At 34.6% G+C, this 15,751-nt stretch overlaps 1 protein-coding gene across 4 annotated transcripts in view; it reads left to right on the top strand.

Moving 5' to 3' along the window:
• The window catches only part of LOC138701945 (cell division cycle and apoptosis regulator protein 1-like), a 79,563-nt gene that overhangs the window by 53,908 nt on the left and 9,904 nt on the right, over positions 1–15,751 (top strand). For all 4 annotated transcript variants that reach the window (XM_069829323.1, XM_069829321.1, XM_069829320.1 and 1 more), the window contains 5 exons: positions 3,345–3,521; positions 7,570–7,692; positions 11,279–11,500; positions 14,563–14,793; positions 14,890–15,067. In XM_069829323.1, the coding sequence (XP_069685424.1) occupies positions 3,345–3,521; positions 7,570–7,692; positions 11,279–11,500; positions 14,563–14,793; positions 14,890–15,067 (931 nt within the window). The remainder of the gene's footprint in view (positions 1–3,344; positions 3,522–7,569; positions 7,693–11,278; positions 11,501–14,562; positions 14,794–14,889; positions 15,068–15,751) is intronic.

Below are 15,751 nucleotides of genomic sequence, written 5' to 3'. Positions count from 1 at the left end.
GCATCATCGTATGATGAAAGATGAGTGGAACGGAGAAAAATTCTCTCCAGCATCGGGATTTGAACCCGGGTTTTCAGCAGAATTTTTCTCCGTTCCACTCATCTTTCATCATATCCATCATTCCATTGACGACTTTGAAGGGGTCTGCGAAAATACTCATCTATAGAAAGGGGGTCTGCAGTGCTAATAAGTTAGAGAACCACTGATCTATACCATGAAAGATTTTCATAAATTGCGTGCATTAATACTGTACTTAGAGTTTCATAATTTTCTCAGTTGTTAATGATGGGTTTTTAAGGACCAAGGAAACTCTTTGTGATGGCTGTCTGCAGAAAAATAAGAATAGCAGAGGTCTCGTGTTGTGGATTTACATGCTTTATATACTTCATTCTTATTCTTTCATTAAGTCGCACATAGTTGTAATGCCAATCTAGTATTCTGATGAGCCATAGGTTCTCCTTTCACACACTGCTCATTTATTTGAATTTTTTTTCCATACTTAACACAATATGTTTTCTTTTTACACTCATGGAAGACATTTTACATTATATAGTACGACCATTTGAACAGTAGGACAAGGACTGAAAGATTTACGGGTTTGCAATTGTGTGGAAGTTCTAGGGGTTATTTCTTTGAAAGTAGGTAATGACTGTTTTAAAAGTTGGGAGAAACACCCCCTTCCACAAGTAACTGTGTTGCCGGCAATGGTAGCATTCCTACTACATATTGTGTAATAGTAAAGGCTTATAATAATGCTCTCTAGAATAACATATATATTAACATAATGTACAGTACTTAATATTTTTTCTGCACCAAAAATTAGAGCGAAAGAAAGATGGATAATCCATCAATCGGTTAATAGGGTGACGGATAATCAGGGTGAAACTGTATAAAGTAATAGAGGTCTGCACGGGCTCGGGTGAAGCCCACAGGCCTAGACTCGACCCGGCCCGTGAGCTGGGCTCAGGTTGAAATTTGCTTATGCTTGTCAGGTTTGGACTGGGCTTGAGTCTTAAAGAAGCACAAATAATTTTTTTTTTGCAAATTATGTACTGATTAAAAAATAATATGAAAATTTTAATGCATGCATGATTAGATGTCCACCCCACACTCATCCAGAACAGTAGACTACCATACCTGTATCGTAAGTTATTGTTTAGTTCGACTTCATATTTCATAATAGCACTTGTCTCGTCTCGACTCTGTGATGCATTAATTGTTTCACCTGGAAGAGTCGGAGTGATAATCTCTGTTCCTGACCCTTGACCTCTGCTTTATCTACTAGTCTGGTGACAGTAGCAAAACAAATAATTTTAAGTAACTCATTTTGTTTCTACGCCCATTAGTTTGATTCTGTACTTCTCCGTGTCTTTCTAAGCTAATTTCGGGTTTGAGGTCAGGCTCAGTTGAAAATAATTAAGCTAATATCGAATTTCGAGTCTGGCTCAGATCAGGCTCGGCTGGGACTAAGAATTTTGGCCCGTGCAGACCTTTATAAAGTAAGACTACGTCCTGATCGTGTGAAGGGCAACATCACTCGGATGTTTTACTTAAAGCCAATTTTAAAAAAAGAAAAAGCCACATCCTGATCGAGCTATGTTACAGAACTTTTTGTTTTATTTTAATTTTACTTTCTTTTGATTTTTCTTTTTGTGTTATATTTAAATTTAACATTATTATATGTATTTTTTTGTAATACTTTTTGTTTCTTGCATTAATTTATATTTGTTGTATTACTTTACATTTAAACTAGAAAACATAATTTGTATAATGCTATTGTAATCGGGGCATTTGCTCTGTTGTGGCATATAAATAAATATTATGAAATGTTACAGAAATTTGTTATGCATGTTACATAACATTTGTTGTGTTCAGTGTCAATATTATGGTTCTCACTGAGAGAGCAATAACAGGTAACTTTTGAATGCATACTTGTTGTTTGTCAGCATGTACATCGCTAGTAAAGAAAAGAAGTGGTTAAGCGAAAGAGTATTACAACTCGTGAAATTAATACATTAATATCGATTATTCTGGGATGCTTCTTACAAGGAGTATATAAAAGTAAGAAAAGGTGTTTTATGTTTGCTTTTGGAATAAAGAATACATAGATTATTTTGTCAAAACTTGAGTAAAGTTTTACTTTTAATTTGCTAATTTAGTTCAGTGCTTCCTGGTTAAACTTAATTAACTAGTAAAACTTATTATGAATTTATTTTAAAGATTTTTATTGCTAGACACACGCGCACGCACACACACACACACACACACACACACACACACACACACACACTATCACACAAAGACACTAACGCCAATAAATAAAGAATTATCTACAAACTAAATTCTTCGTCTTCTTTAGAATACAGCCCTCAGAGTTTGGCCATTGCTTTCTTCACAACTGATGCCCATTGTCCTCTATCCCTGACTACTGTTCTCCACCTTCTGATTCCAAATAAAGTAAATTTACAGCTTAAAAAATAGAAACATAAATTTGGCAACATAATCTCTCTTCATCTCTCCACTTTTTCTTAATTGATAACTGTCAGTCAATAAACTTTCCTGTTGCCCCTTGAAATATTTGGACAGTCCTTGTACATGTATAAGTACTGTCACACAAACCACTTACACTTGTACAGATTCCAAGCCACTTACCACCTCTTCCTCATGCTTGCTTTCTTGGTCATAAACTCCTTTTACCGAACCATTCATGCTTTTTATCTACAATCTCTTCTTCTACCATGCTGTTTGCTAATGCAGTAAGCTTAGAAATTATGTCATTTTCATCAAAACCAACAGATAGTTTTTCTTCCCTGATGTCATGTAGAATCTTTTTCAGAGAATGTAAAAGTGGTCGATTTTCATATGATCCATCTCAAGATACCTCATAAATCGCGTAAAAGAATATAATATTCCTTCCAAAAGAGTTTTAAGGAGTCATTTTGCTTACTCGTCTTTTTCTGGAAGAAATTTGATTTGTAATTTATAAAGTGACGAAGCAGCTAATGTTGCATATGCTCTCACAGGCAGAAAGAGAAGGAACCAAAACAAAATCAAAGGAATTGTGGCTGCAAAGCATATAAATACTGTTGGCCGTGATCTTTTCCTTTTGCTTCCCTCCCAGTTACACAATGTGAATAATACAATCTGTGGTAATTGAGACTTGATTGTTATAAAAGGCAGTGTAAATGTCGCCATGTTAAACTGAAATTCATCAGTATAAAATGTGATCTATATACTGTATATGTTCTGATCATGAACATTTTTATATATGTCCATCAATTTGGAACATTTTGGACATTTCTGTAGTGTGTAAAATAGCTATACTTGGTATATTCTTTGTGCAGGAAGAGGAGAAAAAGAAACAAGATGAACGAGAACGTATAGCCAGAGAAAAGCGGTATGCTTTGCCAGAATCTCCTCATATTGTTGTCCATCCCTCACGCACAGCCAAATCCGGAAAATTTGACTGTACTGTCATGTCTCTGTCACTCCTCTTAGATTATCGGCCAGAAGACACTAAGGTATGTGTTCTGTTTTCCCTTTTCTTTTTAGTACATAGATCCTGTTCCTTAAATATTGTTCTGTGTCATTGATGGTCACTTCCCTGTGATTTGCCAAATAAAATGGTACATGATACACTGAATTTAAATTTTCAGTACACTTTTTGTTACACTTATTTCTTGTTACTGAGCCTGTGTAATGAACAACCTAAAATCTCTGCAGAATACATTTTTAGTCAGTTATCCTTTGTGTTCAAGTGGTCATGCTTACCTGGTTACCAGATATAAAGTCCAGGATTATAATGTCCATACGTCAAAATGTTCATGGAATAATGTCAACATTGAAAATGTCCATGTTAAATCGTCCAGAGTCAAAATGTCCATAGTTCTATAATGTTCACTTCACTCTGATGTCCAGAGTCAAAATGTCCATAGTAGTATAATGTCCACTTCACTCTGATGTCCAGAGTCATAATGTCCATAGCTCTATAATGTCCACTTCACTCTGATATTCAGCGTTAAAATGTCCATAGTAGTATAATGTCCACTCACTCTGCCACTTCACTCTGATATCCAGCGTTAAAATGTCCATAGTAGTATAATGTCCACTTCACTCTGATGTCCAGAGTCAAAATGTCCATAGTAGTATAATGTCCACTTCACTCTGATATCCAGCGTTAAAATGTCCATAGTAGTATAATGTCCACTTCACTCTGCCACTTCACTCTGATATCCAGCGTTAAAATGTCCATAGTAGTATAATGTCCACTTCACTCTGATGTCCAGAGTCAAAATGTCCATAGTAGTATAATGTCCACTTCACTCTGATATCCAGTGTTAAAATGTCCATAGTAGTATAATGTCCACTTCACTCTGATGTCCAGAGTCAAAATGTCCATAGTTCTGTAATGTCCACTTCACTCTGATATCCAGCGTCAAAATGTCCATAGTAGTATAATGTCCACTTCACTCTGATGTCCAGAGTCATAATGTCCATAGCTCTATAATGTACACTAAATCCATTGTTCGTGGTAGTTATAGTAACCTATGTAAAAATTTTCAAATGCAGAACTAATCAGAACTGAATTTTTTAAAGACGGAACGAAATCCTCAGTTAGTGCCACAACAGAAGGATAAGCCACTTCTTCTTTTCGTGGATACCTGTACCAACATCATGACTTTAATAGAGATATGACAAAAATATATTGGCGATACAGGAACATGAACCTCCCAAGCCTGAAAGGCATGCAGCACACAAACAACGAGGTAGAAGACTGGCACAATCTTCTTCAATGCATGATGGCTGTACATCCATCCACTTGGCGACTTATACAGTGCCTAAAGCGCAAAGAAAATGGAATTTGGACACAAATATTGCAAGCAAGAGTGAAGCATACACAAATTAAAGAGCCAGGAATGAAACTTATTTGACGAATCAAAGACTAATTCTCCGGATTATGAGAAACTACAACAGGTACAAAGAAAAAGGAGAAATTCTCTTAAATCTTAAAAGTGGGGCTCCGGTTCCCGATGATTAATAACTTATTTGTACGAGTTATGGAATAAAATTTATTGTGTTCTATTCAAGCAGAATTTTCTTTTCAAGTTGGACATTATGGACGTTTGACACTATGGACATTTTCACCTAACGGACGTTTTATCATATGGCCTTTCTGTCATATGGACATTTAGTACATGGACATTTTCACCGTATGGACATTTTGACAATATGGACATTTTGATCTTATGGACGTTTTATCATATGGACGTTCTGTAGTATGGACTATATATGGTGGAAGCTGCTTACCTTTGTAGCCAAAGATTGGTCTTTTCAAAACTGACCATGAATCACTGATGTCAGAGATACCTAGTTTTTCCTAGCCGTGGATTCGCAAAATACAATTTTTCAGCTGATGAATGCAAAAAAAAATTATGTTTGAAGCCCTAATAAACCAAAATATCGTAAGTTTAAACTCGTGAAATAATGCGAAAGTTTTCTTTTTAGCATGAACTTATTCGAAATTAGTGTTATTCAAGGGAAGTTTTTATTTTTTAACGAGTCTTAATTTAAAGTGCTCAAAAGATATGTTTATTGGAAGTCACATAAATATGTGCATGAATTAATGTAATAAGCTTCGTTGAAGCTAAGTTCCCTGCATGGTGTATTGTTATCAGGCATGGCAGTGATTGGAGTTAGCTTCCCCACATTGTAGCTGTAGCTTTGTCTGACATTAAAGTGCTGTTTACATACGGGCTATTCCACATGAAATCGATCAGTAAAAAACCTTGCATTTTTTTTATACTCTAATTTTTTCCCTATTTATACAAGGTGCTGAGGACAGTGCATTTTGAAAAATATACTATCGAAAGTCTAACGGTTTTCGTATTGTTGAGCGACAAATTTAGCGTATTTTATAAAAATAAGCCTCTTTCAGCGCTCAGAACTCTGGAACCATTTACTGCAGAACATTGAATGAGAGCTCATTTTGAAGCTGACATTTGGTAGGTTATGTTAAGAAGTAATCCTTATTTTTATTGTACACAGAGAGACAGATAATTTGATTTTACTTACTTTTAGGCTTTTTGCCAATTTGTAAAAATATAAAAAAAAATATTGAGAAAAAACCTTGCATTATTAAGAGGGATTCTGCATTGTTTACTTAGTGGTACGGCAATAAGTTTCGAGGGTATTAAATAGATTATTTTCACACACATGGACTTGAATGGCGCAGTACACCACACACTGGCCGAGAGCTGAAGATAAGCGAGCGTTGGGCGTTATTTTACTCCTGTGTTTATAAAAACCTGTGATAAAGCTAGCACAGCCATGACTGCTAGACGACACATCACGTGTTTATGTCTCCTGGCCTTGCTTGTTTTGGCTAGCTCCCGTTTCACAGTCAGCTGGTTAGTTCACGCACATACTATTTATTTTCTTTATTTGATATTTTCAGTACTTTCTTATCAACGTGCCATCAGTAAAAAATATGTGTTTATTTGTACTTTCAATGCGGAATATAACTATATATTTTTAAAATATTTTTTCCTAGGCAAAGGCATCGTAATGAGGAAAAATCTAAATTCCTCCATTTCCATAAAAAGTAAGAAAATCTGTTTATATGTCAATATAAACTTTAATTTCTCAGCATCAAAATAAACCATGATTTTGATCATTGGGTGAAAGGGTTTCGGAGCTACAACAGTTTAAAGTTGCTAATTTTATGAAAATACGATAAATTTAAATATTTTAAATTTAAACACTATGAAGTTCTGATGCCTGAAACTTTGCACAAAGCATTGTATCACAGTTCTCTACGTACAAAAAAAGTTTCATTATATTTAGAAATTGTAAGGTCAATTTTCTCTATATTTTGGTCAATTTGAGATGGAATAGCTCATACACAAACCAGTTTGCACAAACTAACCTTTTCCTCCTCTTTCTTACCTTCACATGTGTGGGTACCAATTTTGTTAATATATTGTTTGTACTTTTATTGGTTAGATTACGTGGTGAGTGAGGGGGTAAGCTTATGTATTTGTCAGTCTGCTGTTTGTACATCCCTCCATGCGTTGTACTATTAACTCTGTTTCATGTCTTTCAGAAATTTTAATGACAATGTAGGCTAGAAGTCTTCAGAACCTTTGTAAAAATGCTGGTTTTTAATTTGACCATCAGAGATCTCTGCAGTCTCATAAACCTTAAGAGTGACACATCTGTTCACATGAGGTAGTAAACTTGCGTGAGAAATGCCCACTAGTAATTGCCAGAACTCTGTCATGCTTTTATATGTAGTTTATATATGTGCAGTAAATCTACAATATAGAATCGCTGGTTTCCCTTCTGAACGTTGCCATACTAAGATTTTTTTCACACACTATGGATTTGAACCCACAAACCTTCAATCGACCTATCATCATGGTAACCACTAGACCACCAAGGAGGACATAGCTTTTGGTTACTGGTTTTCTTTCTGAGATTATAGTTACTATTTACATAATATTTTATTAATGGTTTGTAAGTTAATTTTCTTGCAAACTAGCAATAGTGAATTGGAATCTTTTATTTCAGGAACATTCATTTGAAGTTTCTCTATTCGCTGAATTGTTCAATGAAATGTTGATGAGGGATTTTGGATTCAGAATTTATCGTGCTCTAAATGATGCTCCAGAACGTGCTAAAGAAGATGAAAAGGTGAGATAATGGGGATAGAACTTATTGAAATATAGTGTTTTTTGTTGTAATTTTATTATTACTTCAAGAAGTTATGGGATTCATTTTTGAGATGAAAGATATATTTCTAAATATTATTGAATCCATATGAAAGCACCTGCCATCTATATGATATTATGCCACAATAATACTTACTTCTTAATACTTGTGTCCAGCTATAAGCTGATTATAGTTCAGATCAGCTTACTTAACACCCTAAGAGTGAAACCTAACCATTATTCCCTCATTACTACATATGCTAGTGGATTATGTTGATTTTCTAGTTTGAAGGTTAAATTCGAACTTCGTTTCGAATTTCGGTACTGAGAAATACTACAACTGATAGTGATAGTTATGTTGGCAACAGTGACAGCAGTTGTCGGTAGTGCAAAATCTGAAAATTCAAATTGTTCTAGATTTTGTAGCCGATTACTGGAAGCTAGTGAAATTTGAACACACTAATAATTAATTAATATCAGTATTAATATTAATACGTAATAGTTGCTGCAATTAGGGAAAACATGGGAATTTTACTTGAAGCAAGTAAAGTGATTGGTTTGGAAGTAAATCCCGAAAAGACAAAGTATATGTCTCGTGACCAGAATATTGTACGAAATGGAAACATAAAAATGGAGATATATCCTTCGAAGAGGTTGAAAAATTCAAATATCTTGGAGCAACAGTAACAAATATAAATGACACTTGGGAGGAAATTAAATGCAGAATAAATATGGGAAATGCGTGTTATTATTCGGTTGAGAAGCTTTTGTCATCTAGTCTGCTGTCAAAAAGTCTGAAAGTTAGAATTTATAAAACTGTTATGTTACTGGTTGTTCTGTATGATTGTGAAACTTGGACTCTCACTTTGAGAGAGGAACAGAGATTAAGGGTGTTTGAGAATAAGGTTCTTAGGAAAATATTTGGGGCTAAGAGGGGTGAAGTTACAGGAGAATGGAGAAAGTTACACAACGCAGAACTGCACACATTGTTTTCTTCACCTGACATAATTAGGAACATTAAATCCAGACGTTTGAAATGGGCAGGGCATATAACATGTATGAGCAAATCCAGAAATGCATATAGAGTGTTAGTTGGGAGACCGGAGGGTAAAAGACCTTTGTGGAGGCCGAGACGTAGATGGGAGGATAATATTAAAATGGATTTGAGGGAGGTAGGATATGATGATAGAGACTGGATTAATCTTGTACAGAATAGGGACCGATGGTGGGCTTATGTGAGGGCGACAATGAACCTCTGGGTACCTTAAAAGCCATTTGTAAGTAATAGTTAATTTATGTGTTGCGTGTTGTTGTTACAATTCAAGATTATAGTCAGATAGGTTCAAGATTATAGTCAGATAGGTGTAAATAAATATAACATATACGATGTGACGTATGCACTTGGGTGATCGATAGAAATGCCTTTTCGCATTTTAATTAATTTTTTTCGTGTTTAGATTTTTATTACAATAATGTCAAAGAGAGGAAATAGCACGACAGTGACTCTTCCAAGAAAGAAAGCGTGTGCCATTCTGAGTGCGCTTCAGGAATCTATAGTTCATATGTATAATGAACTGAAGAAAGAAGATAATGAAGAAGGAATTATGTGCACGGAGACAGCATTTATAACATAACTAGAATAGCAAAATTATTAGGCGTAAGTAAGTATTCTTAAGCAACATTTCAAAGTGGCATTCGGTTTTCGGAGTTTGTACTAATCATTTCACGTGAACGAACAAAATACATTTTTAGGTTAGGTCTCGTGAATTGTGAACTGTTTAGTCAAAACATTGAATTTCTTATTGTCAGGCAGAATCATATTAATCTACTAATTACCAACATAATGTGCGAGAAGTCCAGGAGGAGAATATAGGCCTACTTTTTCACAAATTATTGAACTATTTAGAAAACATCTCCCAACATAAAGATGAGATGTGGTAAATAAGCGAGAAATCGTTATTGTTAATACCATATTATTATTATTATTATTATTATTATTATTATTATTATAGTACCGGTACATGGCATTGTGATTTTACCCTCTTTGGTGATATACTGTGTAATGTAAATCTTCTGTTTTGTTAAGATATTTTTGTTCCTCTATGTAATAATGGCAGTCTGTAGGTTAAAGTCCTATGAGAAATATTATAGTGTGTACAACTAATCCCTCCACACGCCAAGTGTAGTTATTTAGGTTCATTTTCGCGTGTCAGTGCTGAGTCAAGTCTAGTTCTACAAGTGTGAGAGTAGAAGAAAGAGAAAGATTTATCATCCTTACAAGCAGGCAGTGCATTATGGAGGGAATAGTTGAACGCATCGTATAATAGGTTTAATAATTTTTTTTATGCTCGACCATGCCGAAATGTAGTAATTATACACCTGGTAGCAGCCCTTTAATGGACCTCATTAAAGTACACCTATTCATTAAAGTTCAGGTGTTCCACCAATCAGAAAACACCATTGTAGCAATATGAAAGCGCAAGTATCGATTATTCTCGGATATGCAATCGAAAGACAACTAGTGAAACGTCACGGAGGCTGGAAATCCAATACTGTTACAGAAGGTTATGTTCTGTTACTATAATAATTAGCGTTAATTGTAAATAATATTCAAATAAATTCAATTTGTCATCTCGTTTTTCAGTGTCTAAATCAATTTCAAGGTTATATCAAGATTAATGTTTATTTTACCCTCTAGATTATATCAAGGTCAGTGACATTTGTTTCTCGGAAAAAATCAATACTTTCGCGTCTGCGCACATCTCACAATTTACGAGATATTGCACAAGGTCAATTCCGCTCCCCAGTTAGATAAGAATAACATGAATACTTATGAATAATTTCAAGTTAGAAATATGGTCGAGCATAAAAAGTCGTATGAAACTTGCCTATAATGGTAATTAAGACACTCGTATGAAAATTATGAAACTCGCTTGTGCTCGTTTCATAAACATACTCGCGTCTTAATTACTAGCATTATAGGCTCGTTGCATAATGTACTATTATTGAATTAAATCAAATGTAATAATGGTAAGAGATATTTTCTTGTAATACATAATTTTATTCAGTCCCAGAGAAAAGGCTTTCATGATGAATGTGATCAGAAATAGATTTTTGGGTATTAACAATGTCTAAGAACTTAACATTTCCAATGTTTCGGAACTACAGTATATACAGGTTCCATCATCAAGGCAGATAGGTATGACCAGAAGGATCACCTACTCTATTGGGCATGTTAGTCTGACTATGGCAAACAACTGAACCATACATAATAAGTCCAACACAGTAGGCAACCGTTATGGCCGTACCTATTTGCCCTAATAATGGAACCTATATCTTGTTCCAAAACATTGGAAATGTTAAGTTCCAGGATATTATGGAATACCCAAAAATCTATTTCTGACAAAAGAAAGTTTTTTTTGGGGTATTTAGGATTAATTTTCAGAACAAATTGTGACTAAATATGAACTTCAATTATTTGATTACCAGTACCATTGTTTTGATAACCTCACATTTTTTTTTAGAATTAATTGAAGCTAAAAGTAATTCCTTCCATTTCTTATATCTAGGATCGAAAGAAGGAACGTGATAAGAAAGAAGATAAAGAAAAGAAAGATAGGAAAGATGATAAAAGAGATGACAAAAAGAATGGAAGAAAAGATGATAAAGATGATAAAAGAGAAGACAAGGACAAACGAGATGAATCGAAAAGTAAAACTGATGATAAGGAAAAAGAGAAGGAAAAAAATGAAGATAAGGAAGAAGAGGAGGAGGAAGAAGAAGATGATGAGGTAATAGTAGTCACTGTTTGTTAATATTAGATTAGAGTATGGAGCATGTAATTCAGGGAGTGAAGTTTATTACAGAATGAATGTTGCATTATATATAATTTGATCATATGGGAATGGGTATTCATTATAAAAAGTGAATCTGATACACTGTTAATACAAATAAATTTCATTTCTTAGAATATATCAATCTATAAAATAAAATAATATATAAACAAATGAATGAATGAATGAATGAATGAATGAATGAATGAATGAATGAATGAATAAGTAAATAACAAATAGCCTATATGAATGAATGAATGAATGAATGAATAAATAAATAAATAAATAAATAATAAGCAAGCCAAGCAAACAAATAAATAAATACCTAAATACATAAGTAAGTAAATATGTAAACAAGCGAACAAAATAAATGAGCAAATAAACAAATAAATATTATCTTAGAAATCAAGATGGCTATGAAGGAAATGGATTTTAATGCTCATATTCCATCCTAAATTTTTCATAGCTACTAACATATTTTTTACACCTAATTCCCTCTTTACCCTTTCCTATCCAGTCCTCTGACTGAACTCTTACTTTCTTCGACCCCGATGGCATTAGAGCATTCGAGGCCTAGGGGTTCATTTCCCTTTCCTTCCTCCTCTTTCTACTTTTCTGTTCCTAGTGCTGACCTGCTATGGCACTAAAATCGTCCTCCAGTGGCTTAAGGAGGGAAAGCTGGTGATCAACAAGATCTCCCAGCTAGGTCCAATGGACCCGTCGACCAACAGCAGGTGTGGTCCTCCAGACATTCTGGGGGTTGTGTGTGAATGAAGTAGCCACCAAAACGTTAAAATATGGTGTTCACTTAAATCGGCTACAACTTGCCATTTAACATCTGTGCTTCAGTGGCTGGCCATGATAATATCTTTGAAAAATATTGGAGTGCAAGAGGTCAAATGACTTTATTGTCAAATGCCTGGCATTAGAAAACAACAACATATTTTCTACATTGTTTTTGAAGTTTGGGTGTTTTAAGTTTGGATAGGCAGTGTCTTTCATACTTTTCTTGTTATGCCCATACAAAAATAGCAATCATCGACCTAAATAAACAAATAAATAAATATTACCTCAAACTCTTCACAACACCCTTAATATTTGCGTCATTTTCTATGCGTTGAATAACATTTACTTTTTTCAATATGAAATACTTGTTAGATTACCAGGAAACAATTGGCATTCATACAGTCCTCTCTGTAGATTGAAAACTCAAAAAAGTTTCATATCCATTGTTCAAGAATTCATCATCATCATCATCATCATCATCATCATCATCCTTCACGAATTAGGCCTCTGTAGACCTGTTTCGGCCCCATCTAGCAGTCTTCTTAACGGTCTTCCTGGTCGACGATGTCCTCTAGGTTTATATTGCATCATAATTTTTGGGATACACTTACTTTCCACCTCAAGGATGCAGGTATGTTCAAGAATTAAAACAGAAAATCAATATCCCGAATTTAAAAGAAAACCTACAAATTAAACCAAACCCTTTAACTCTATTAAATATAGAATATAATCTAAATTTAACAGAAGAAATACTAAAATCAGAAGTAAACACTGAAATACTAAAACAATTGTCTTTAGAGACAATTAATATTAGGTACCCTCCACAAAACTGGCTTCATTTATACACTGACGGATCCTTGATCTCCAGAGAACAAGGTGCCTGTGCAGGTGTTACATGCTGTCTCTTCTCACTTTATAGATCTCTTGGATATGGAACAACAAGTTTTGATGGAGAAATCATTGCAATAAGTGAAAGTCTCAGGAATCTTCTATGCCACATCAATAAATTTAAAAATGCAGTTATATTGTCAGACTCCAAAGCAGCTATTCTATCAATAGTCTCTAAACACACACCTTCATCTCAAACAGCAGAAATAACTAATATGCTCTCTCAATTAATATCACTCAATAAAAGAATTGTATTCCAATGGATACCATCCCATTGTGGAATCCTGGGAAACGAGAATGCGGATGCTCTAGCAAAGAAGTGCAGCACTGCCACTTACAGACCTGTTACTAAATCTACGTATTACTCTGTGAAAAGATTTATTAAATCTCCATACTTAGACTTCAACAAACAAAATTTGATAACACAATCTCAAGGGAAAAAATGGAACTCTGTGCATCAAAATCCACAGTTAATTTCCGATTTACCACGAAAATCGTCTGTAGCTGCATTTAGATTGGCAACAGGCCATGATTGTTTGGCCAAACACCTGCATAGAATTGGAATATATTAGTCCCTAACTGCCCATTGTGCAACTCAAACCAAGAAATGGATTCGGAACACCTCAAAATCTGTGCTTCAGTGGCTGGCCATGATAATATCTTTGAAAAATATTGGAGTGCAAGAGGTCAAATGACTTTATTGTCAAACGCCTGGCATTAGAAAACAACAACATTGTTTTTGAAATCTGGGTGTTTTAAGTTTGGATAGACAGTGTCTTTCATATTTTTTTTGTTATGCCCATACAAAAATAGCAATCATCGACCTAAATAAACAAATAAATAAATATTACCTCAAACTCTCCACAACACCCTTAATATTTGCGTCATTTTCTATGCGTTGAATAACATTTACTTTGTCAAAAATACTGAGACACGAATGTTTTGTGACATGATGTCTTACCGGTATGCAGGGGGCTTGGATTCTCGTGACAACAGAAGACCACATTGTACTGTTTTTTGCTTTCTTTAGACTCAAATGCATTCTGCTAAATTGGAGGAGTAGTGTAAATGCCTGTTTCAGATTTTCTTCATGATTATTACACTATACACAAATAAGACTATCAGAAAGGTTAAATTGGTAGGCACTACTTAAACAATAAATTTAAGAAGTGTCTGCAGACGCTACAGTAAGACCAATATAATCTTCAGAGGTAAACTAATTCCTCATTCGGATCCCATAACTAATTGGTGATGACTAAGAAACTGAGGAATCAAAATCACCACTAGTATAGATTATAAATATTTCAATATATGTTTAATACTCTGTTTGTGTGTTTTATTTACAGGAAGATGAAGACTCAAAAGATAGCAAAAAAGAAAAGGAAAAAGATGAAAAAGACAGAAAAAGAGACAAAGATAAAGACAAAAAGAAGAAAGAAAGAGTTAAATTGTATACAGAAGATCCACATCTTTTATTAGCATTTGTATATTTTGACCAGTCACATTGTGGCTACATCTTTGACAAAGATATTGAAGAGCTTTTATATACACTAGGTCTCAACCTCTCCAGGGCACAGGTGAGCAAAGAATGAAAAACTTTCATGTGGCTTTATGTAGTGTCTGTGTGTTGTTTTAATATATTTTATATATTGTATTTCAATTTGTTTCCGTAGGTCAGAAAACTAGTCCAGAAGGTAGTAACACGAGATTCCCTTCATTATAGAAAACTCACAGATAAACCAAGGGCAAAAGAGGAAGACAAAGATGCTGAAAAATTAAAAGATTCAACAAAAGATAAGAACAAAGAAGTAGATCCAGCAGCAGTGGAAGCATTAGCAGCCCTTGCATATGGTGAGTGTATTGCTGCTTTCTGCTCGCTCTGACTTGAATATTCCATTCCTTGTGAATTCAAGTTTTGCATTGTTAGATTACATTGAAAGGAGGTAGGTCACTGTTAGCTTTTAGTATAAGGACCTGAAAATTTCGCATTTGCGAAATACGCGAATATTTAAATTGTGGGGTAGAATGTATTTTTCTTCATCTGTTAGGTGATTTAACATGACTTTCTATAGTCCCGTCACTCTAATTTCCGGCAGCCAATCGCGTTGCAGGTCGGCTACATTTAAATGTGTGCGTCTTGTGATTCGCTGATTCATTTCTTAAGGCACGATAAATACTTAATATAATCGCCCGCCATTTTAGCTCTTTCGTTGGCGTTCGCAGAGAGCACACGAAGACGTTATTTGCCGCTCAATTATTTGCTGAATTACATTGCGTTTGATTTATTGTCATAGGAGCTACGACATGATAATGTTTAACGGTGTGGCAAATAGATTCCTCGTATGGTAGCTCGGCAACGTAAGAACAAAAATGGCGAACGATACTACCTACCTAGACTTTATAGAGCCTTCACTTTCTAAGACGTAAGCAAAGAGGTGGAGTCACGCCGGAAATAACAGCATCGGGACTATAGCAGAATTGAAAGTGCCTAAAATGCGAATTTCTTATCAAATTGCGAGATCACGAAAAAAAAAT

Source organism: Periplaneta americana, chromosome 6, assembly GCF_040183065.1.
Source record: "Periplaneta americana isolate PAMFEO1 chromosome 6, P.americana_PAMFEO1_priV1, whole genome shotgun sequence".
Classification (NCBI taxonomy): Eukaryota; Metazoa; Arthropoda; class Insecta; order Blattodea; family Blattidae; genus Periplaneta; species Periplaneta americana.
The sequence above is the reverse complement of the archived record's forward strand: the minus strand, read 5'-3'. Positions and strand labels throughout refer to the sequence as shown.